General features: G+C 53.0%; 2 protein-coding genes across 3 annotated transcripts in view; one reads left to right on the top strand and one right to left on the bottom strand.

The window, feature by feature from the left end:
- Positions 1–2,548, bottom strand: part of TNNC2 (troponin C2, fast skeletal type) — a 5,932-nt gene extending 3,384 nt beyond the window's left edge. The window contains exons 1-5 of the mRNA XM_008057935.2: positions 2,342–2,548; positions 796–847; positions 516–659; positions 317–431; positions 53–189 (exon numbers count right to left, since the gene is read on the bottom strand). Of these exons, the coding sequence (XP_008056126.1) occupies positions 53–189; positions 317–431; positions 516–659; positions 796–847; positions 2,342–2,344 (451 nt within the window). The 5' untranslated portion in view covers positions 2,345–2,548. The remainder of the gene's footprint in view (positions 1–52; positions 190–316; positions 432–515; positions 660–795; positions 848–2,341) is intronic.
- A 5,436-nt stretch (positions 2,549–7,984) lies between these two features.
- Positions 7,985–8,032, top strand: part of SNX21 (sorting nexin family member 21) — a 7,031-nt gene continuing 6,983 nt past the window's right edge. For both annotated transcript variants that reach the window (XM_008057925.2, XM_021712273.1), the window contains exon 1: positions 7,985–8,011. In XM_008057925.2, coding sequence (XP_008056116.2) covers positions 7,985–8,011 — 27 coding nt within the window. The remainder of the gene's footprint in view (positions 8,012–8,032) is intronic.

The raw sequence follows: 8,032 nt of genomic DNA, 5'->3' as shown, positions 1-8,032 counted from the left end.
CCCACGCCCCTCGAGACTACACCCCGCTCTTCCGAGTTCCCGCGGCCCTCACCATCGAAGTCTATGCGACCGTCGTTGTTCTTGTCGCCGTCTTTCATCAGCGATTCGATCTCCTCTTCCGTCACGTGCTCCCCAGAGGCCCTGAAAATCTCAGCCAGCTCCTCAGCATCGATGTAGCCGTCTGCGTTCCTTGGGGCCAAGGGACAGGGCAGGGTCAGGGCCCGGGAGAACCGCCCCGGCTACGCTCGACACCACCGCCCACACTCTCGCCCCGGGAACACGCATGCCCTCCCTCGCCTCCCAGGCCCCAACGCACCTGTCGAAGATGCGGAAGCACTCGGCCAGCTCCTCCTCGCTCTTCCCTTTGGCGTCCTCTTTCATCTGGCGCACCATCATGACCAAGAATTCCTCGAAGTCGATGGTGCCGCTGCCTGAGGGGGGCAGGTGGGGGACTGAGCCGGAGCCCCATGCCACCTCTCCCCACCACACCCTGCCTGGGAGGGCCACCCGCTCACCATCCTCATCCACCTCCTCGATGATGGCGTCCAGCTCCTCTTTGGTGGGTGTCTGGCCCAGCATCCTCATCACCGTACCCAACTCCTTGACGCTGATGTCCCCACCGCCATCAGCATCAAACATGTCAAAGGCGGCCTTGAACTCTGTGAGGGATGGAGGGGTGGAGGGCTGGGGTCAGGCAGGGGCCTGTCAGCCTCACATCTGCCCTCCCATCCTGTCCAGAAACAAACGTTTTCCAGCACCTGTCTGCCCAGCACCCAGCCTGCCCCACTCACTCACCAGCGATCATCTCCTCGCTGAGGTAGGACCGGGCCTCAGCCTGCTGGTCGGTCTGCAGGAGACACACAGAGTCAGAGAGCTGAAGGGACGCCCTAGAGCAGGATCTCCCCTTAACCCCATGCTTCTCAACCCCCACCTCTGTAAGTGCCCTCTGGTCCTCAGGAGGAACCACTCCAAACTCCTCCCACATCTGTGTGCCTCCACAGCACCAGACAGGGTCTCCTGTTGCCCAGGCTGAAGTGCAGTGACACAATCCTGGCTCACTGCAACCTCCAACTCCTGGGCTCAAGCAGTCCTTCCGCCTCAGCCTCCCAAGTACAGGACTACAGGCGTGAGCCGCCACACCCAGTTAACTTTTCTAATTTTTCTGTAGAGACAGGCTCTCACTATGTTGCCCAGGCTGGTCTTGAACTCCTTGCCTCAAATGATCCTCCAACCTTGGCTTTCCAAAGTGCTGACATGAGCCACTGCACCCAGTTCCAGTTTTCTAAAGTTCCTAATGGTGCCTGATATTTTAATAGTTGCTCAATAAATGTTTGTTCTCAAATAAATAATAATGCAACACAAAGTTATTGAATATCTGCTACGTGTCAGGCCATAGACCAGGTACTGGGACCACCAAGAAGAGACAGATACACCATCTCTCCCCTCAGAGAACTGGCAGAGATGGAGATTTTAAGCTTCCTTCTTAGGATTTTGACATTGCAATAAAGATCTCTCATGCTGGGCAGAATGTGATGGAGGCCCTGGCATGAAAATATGATTTCTGTGGGGGTTTCCAGGTCCCATCCAAACCAGGCCATCTGGGTTGGAGGCTTTGGACTGAGAATGGTGGTAAGGAGAGGCAAGGCTTCCGAGGAGTTCTTCAGCCGGCTGGCTGCAAGCCCTCCTTCTCCTCCTCCCTCTTCCCTCCTCTTTCCCCTTGCCAGGAGTACAGGCTATTTTTAGCCTGGCATGGGCAACAGCAGCTGGCCTCCAGGATCTAGTTACTCCTTGAAGCAAAGTGGGGAGGAGGATCTCAGAAAAAGCAACAGTCCCAACTCAGAACACCTCTCTGGAAGGCCGGGGTCCCTCTAACTCTGTTCTGTCATCTTCTGCCCCATTTTGGAGCCCTGCCCCTGAGTTGGCTCCAGGTCCTGTGGGCCCCTCTTGTCTTCTGGAGGAGCCTTTCTTCTCTTGGTGACAGTAGGAGGGTATGGCCCGACTTCCAGCTCTCCCCTGTCACTGGCTTGCTCTCAGGGTTCCCATTTCTACTATGAAGGAGACAAGCAAAGAACCCCTCACGGCTCTATAAATGACATTGCTGGAAATTTAACAACCTGGGCTAGGAGTCAGGCCAACTTTGAGGATCAGTCTCTGGAACATTCCAGCCCACCCCTTTCAAAAAAAGCCAAAGGCTTTTCTCCAAGGCACCTGGGTTCCAGGAACCTTCACATTCCAGCTTCAAACCTCCAAGTTATTGCCCTTCAGGGTTACCCTAGTCTGGCCTGAAAGAGGCCCAAGGTGCTTCAGCGAGTGAAACAGGAAAATCCCTTCTTGTCCTTACCATGGTTGCTGGTCACTGGTACTCCTCTGCTGCGGGTCCTTTGCACTCCACCACCCAAAGATGTCCTGGCCCGCTACAACCCCTGAGATTTGTAGGGGCACCCTCTTCTCCCACCTCCCCACTCCCCAGTACTGGATACCCTGTCCAATCAGATTCTGGGGTCAGCGAGCCCCACCCCTCCCAGAGTCCTAGCCCATTACCTAATTTAGCCAAGGGCCCTTGCAGAGAAATTTAAGCCTCTGAGCAGGTGGCAGGCCTTGACGTCCTAGATTCTTGTGAGGAGGAGCTGCCCTGCTCCACTGCCTTAGAGAGTCCCCCGCGCCATCCCCTACCCGCCCCCCCCAGCCCAGGAAGCACACTGGTTCCAAGATGATAAGGATAATCAGAATAGTGAAAAGTGAGGCAGCATGGTGGAATGGAAAAGCACAAACCTTGAAGTACAAAACCAAGATCTGAGGTCTGCCTCTGCAAGTTGTGTGACCTCGGGCGGGTGATGCTGCTGCTTTGAGGCTAGTTTCCTCATCCGTGAGATGGACCTCTCACAGAGAGACCACAGTAAATGGGAGGCCAGGTATAAGTCGCCTGACATGTGCCAGGTACCTAGAGTTGGTGCTTGGCAAGTGGAATGTCCTGTCTTTGAACCATGGTAAGGGACAGGAGATAGGAAGGGAAAGTGACAGCTAGGCTAACATGTACTGCGCCTCTATGACGTGCCACACACCGTGTTAAGCATTTAACCACATGATCTCATCTGGTTCTCATCCTCTGAGATAGCCACTATTGTTATCCCCATTCAATTAGAGGCCTTTGTGAATCATAAAGTTCTATGATGATGCTGGCAATTCTTATTATTAATCCTGACTGGGGAGAAGTTGGGACAGGCAGTCCTTGGGGGAACTTTCAGAAGGAAAGTGAATGAAGGATCGAGGGGACTGTGCATTTGGAGAAGAAATAATCATTGAAAGCAAAACTTATCTTCTCCAGGGAAAGGGTATTTGGGATTCACTTTTTTGCGGGATAGGGGTGGTCGGGCAGGAGAAGTGTCTTTCAGTGGCAAAGTGGCAACTGGCCCCTTCCTAGAGCTCAGGTGGTCATCTGGAGAGTAAAGGCATGGGCAGATCGATTGCAAAGGGAGCCCACCCCAAGAAACCACAAGGTGCCGGCTGGGTGTTGGGGCGTAGGCAAGGCTTACAGACAATGGCTAAGTCAACAAAAAGAACACTGAGATAACCAAGCATGGGTGCTGGGGCCAGGAAAGCGGGGCTGGACACCAAGGAAGGCAGATGGACAGTGGCAACTGGGTTACCCCTCCCCCTATAGATAGATATTCCCAAGGAAAGCTCAGCAGGGCCAGGCCAGGCTAAATAAGGTCTCTCTAGGCAGGCAAAGAGCCAAGAGACAATACCCAGGGGATTCTAGTTTGGACACAAACACTTGGTCCCTTTGGAACAGAAGATGTGAACTCTCAGCAATCACTTGTTCATTAATCTGTTCTTTATTCAGGGAAATACATGAGGTTCAAAGTCCTTAATGTGGCCAGGCAAGGGCCCATGGACCCCACTCATCTCAGTCCCTCTCCTCCTCACCTTGTCTGCTGCTCTGCTCTGGTCAGACTTAAATGCTGCCCCAGACACCGTCTTATAAACCTCTAGGCCTTTGCACGTGCTGTTGTTTTCTGCCAGAAACTCCCATCTTCCCTCTCTTCACCTGCCTATTTCCCCATCACCTTTCTCAACTCTAAAATCACTTCCTCGGGATCCTTCTTCCCCTACGCGAAAGCCAGGGTATCCAAGGTAGTCTCCAGCAGTTTCCTCAATCATAGCACTGTGCATGCCTTATGAGGGAGGACCCAAAAAGAACCAGAACTTATTTATAAAAAATAGTGCATTTATTCTTCCGTGTTCAAACTTCAGGAACCTTCAGAATACTCTGTTTGATGCAATACACCTACTGAGATACTTTTTCCACTGCTCAAAACTGGGAACTCATCAATTTTGATGCCTTTTAGTGCTTCTGCCATTTTTTGTTTCACCTCTTCCACCTTGGCAAAATGTTTTCCTTTGAGGACTTTTTTCATCCAGGAAATTTTAAAAAAAAGTCACTCAGGGAAATATCAGGTGCATAGGGAGGGTGGGACATGGGGGTGGTCATGCCATTTTTGGTCAAATACTGCTGAATATTCAGTGCGGTGTGGGCAGGTGCACTCGTAACTCAACCATCATGAAATGAGCAAACGCATTGAAAGAATCTTTTTAAAAATTTTGGCCATGCCGGGCTCGGTGGCTCAGCCTGTAATCCCGCGCCTTTGGGAGGCTGAGATGAGTGAATTGCCTGAGCCCGCGGGTTCGAGACCCGCCTGGGCAGCGAGACCTCATCTCTACAATACATCAAAAAATCAGCCGGGCGTGGTAGCTCATGCCTGTAATTCCGGCTATTCGGAAGGCTGAGGCGGAAGGATCGCCGGAGCCCAGCAGGTCGAGGCTGCAGCGGCCGGGAGCGGCCACTGCACTCCGATCTGGGTGACAGAGTGAGACTCCAACTCAAAAAAAAAAAGAAAACTTTTGGCCAGCCAGGGTCAGTGGCTCAGCCTGTAATCCCATGCCTTTGGGAGGCTGAGATGAGTGGATTGCCTGAGCCCCTGGGTTTGAGACCCGCCTGGGCAACTTGGTGAGACCTCATCTCTACAATAAGTCAAAAATCAGCCAGGCGTGGTAGCGCGAGCCTGTAGTTCCAGCTACTTGGAAGGCTGAGGCGAAAGGATCGCAGGAGCCCAGCAGGTCGAGGCTGCGGTGGCCGGGAGCAGCCACTGCACTCCAGTCAGGACGGAGTGAGACTCCAACTCAAAAAAAAAAAAAGAGAAAAATTTGGGCATGTACGGTGACTCAGCCTGTAATCCCACACTTTGGGAGGCCGAGGCAAGAGGATTACCTGAGGCTGGGGGTTCAAGACCAGCCTGGACAACTTGGTGAGACCTCGTCTCTACAATAAGTCACAAAAACTAGCTAGGCATGGTGGCGTGAGTCTGTAGTTCTAGTTACTTGGAAGACTGAGGTGGAAGGATCACCTGAGTCCAGCAGGTCAAGGCTGTGATGGCCACGAGCGTGCCGCTGCACTCCAACCTGGGTGACAGAGTGAGACTCCAACTCAAAAAAAAAAAAAAAAGAGTGGTAGAGAATGCAAGACATCAGGAGATCTTCTGGTTCTGACCCTGTTTGTATGACCCAGGATAAGCCCATTTCCCTCACTAAACCTCAGAGTACCTACCTGTAAAACAGAGGTGATAGGTCAGATTTCTGAGAGACCCTCCTGCTCTGACAGCCCATGGTTGTATGAAGACCACTTTGTCCTCAGACTCGTAAAGCATATACCAAAGGACAAATTAATATTCAGACAATGCTTGGTGAATGAATGAAGTGTGTCTGTTTTGCCCCAGTACCCTGCCTGTAGGCCAAATGAAAATTAGAGCTTTGAAATCACACTCTTAGGCTTAAATTCCAGCTCGCCCATTTTCTAGATGTGGCTCTTGGGAAAGTCAATTTGCCTCAGTTTCTTCATCTTGAAAATGGTCCATTATTGCCCAGTAACAGCCTCTTCTTTTTTTTTTTTTTTTTTTTTGAGTCAGAGTCTCACTCTGTCACCCAGGCTGGGGTGCAGTGGCATGCACACAGCCACAGCCACCACAGCCTTGACCTGCTGGGCTCAGGCAATCCTTCCTCTTCGACCTTCCAAGTAGCTGGAACCACAGGCATGCACCACCATGCCAGACTAATTTTTTTATTTATTGTAGAGATGAGGTCTCACCATGTTGCCCAGGCTGGTCTCAAACCCGTAGGCTCAGGCAATCCACTCGCCTCGACCTCCCAAAGTACTGGGATTACAGGCATGAGACACTGCGCCCGGCTCAGTAAGAGCCTCTTCACCAGAATGTTGTGAGAGTGAGATGTGATAGCACGTACCCAGAACAGGATGCAGGCACCAGTGGTACCTCAAAAAAATAAGTGCTCCAGTCCTTCTGCTCAAACAGAAAGCAGGGAGCAGAAATACTATCTGCTCGAAGGTATTCCCCGCCCCCACCCCTCTCTCCTGTGCCACTCAAAAAGGGAAGGAGCTACTTGATTTTATTTGTTTTATCAAATAACTATCAAAATCTGCCCTGCTGAGTACTGGGAGATATCTAGGCCTTCTGACAGGAAGCCACAAATTCTTGACCTACTCCTGCCATGAGGATAAAAGATAAAACACAGCGCTCCGGAGGAACTGCCAAGATTAACGCCCTGCTGCGTGGGAAAAGGACAGTTTGCAGAACTCAGGGGACCTGGGCTCCAAGTCCTCACTCAGAAACCTCTGGCAAGCTATGTGACTTGGCCAAGTAACCCTCTCTGGGTCTCAGTTTCCCCATTTGCTTACTTCCCACGTGTGAGGCTCAAGTGAGATTGTGAAAGTCTGTGAACACTGTAGAAACAATAATCGTTATGTAAGTGATCATTTCATCAGCCCCTGCTCTATGTCAGACACTGGACTAGGATTTTTGGTTTTTGTTTTTTGAGTTGGAGTCTCACTCTGTCGCCCAGACTGGAGTGCAGTGGCCGCTCCCGGCCACCTCAGCCTCACCCTGCTGGGCTCCCGCGATCCTTCCGCCTCAGCCTTCCGAGTAGACGGAATTACACGCATGTGCTACCACGCCCGGCTGATTTTTTTGACTTATTGTAGAGATGAGGTCTCGCTGCCCAGGCGGGTCTCGAACCCGCGGGCTCAGGCAATCCACTCACCTCAGCCTCCCAAAGGCGCGGGATTACAGGCTGAGCCACTGAGCCCGGCTTTTTTTTTTTTTTTTGAGTCAGAGTCTCACTCTGTGGCACAGGCTGAAGTGCAGGGGCAAGCTCACGGCCACCACAGTCTGGACCTGCTGGGCTCAGGCGATCCTTCCACCTCAGGCCTTCCAAGTAGCTGGAACCACAGGCGGGTGCTACCACCCACGGCTTATTTTTTGATTTATTGTAGAGTCGAGGTCTCACCAACTTGCCCAGGCTGGTCTCGAACTCCCGGGCTCAGGCAATCCTCTCGCCTCGGACTCCCAAAGTGCTGGGATCACAGGCTGAGCCACCTCGCCCGTCTGAACTAGGATTCTTACAAAAGCTGCAAAATTCGTTTCAGGAGTATTGTTTCTGTTTTACAGATGACTAAGCCTTGGCTCCGCGAGGTCAGATTCCAATCCAGATCACGCATCTTCTCTTTGCCTCAGTTTTCTCACTGGAGAAATGGACTCCCTGATGTCGCATAATGACTTTGTAAAGTTAAAGAGCGCTGGGTGGAAATCAGGGGGATAGACTGGGGCTGACCTGGGTCTCGGAAGGGACAGGAGGATTGCAGAAGGGTACGAGCCTGGCGGCATGGTGGATAATTCCGCCGGAGGCCGAGGGCTTCCTCCAGCTGACCCCGGATTCCCAAGGCTCCCTGGAGCGCGGCGCCCGGGTTTCTCTGGCGGCTCCGGCGAGCGGGCGGAGCAGGAGGCGGGGCGGCGGCAGGAAGCGGCCCGAGCGGCGCTCGGAGCGGCCTGGGCCCGGCGGAGCCCAGCAGAGCCCGGCCGGCCTCGGCGAGCCGCGGGGGCGGCGCCGGGACCCTCGGGGAGCGGCGCGCCCCTGAATGCACCGCAGGACTCAGGAGGGAGGGGCGCGTGAGGGGGCGAAAGAG

The sequence above is a fragment of the Carlito syrichta genome, unplaced genomic scaffold, assembly GCF_000164805.1.
Source record: "Carlito syrichta isolate Samal-C Ts95f unplaced genomic scaffold, Tarsius_syrichta-2.0.1 Scaffold303154, whole genome shotgun sequence".
NCBI lineage: Eukaryota > Metazoa > Chordata > Mammalia > Primates > Tarsiidae > Carlito > Carlito syrichta.
The sequence above is the reverse complement of the archived record's forward strand: the minus strand, read 5'-3'. Positions and strand labels throughout refer to the sequence as shown.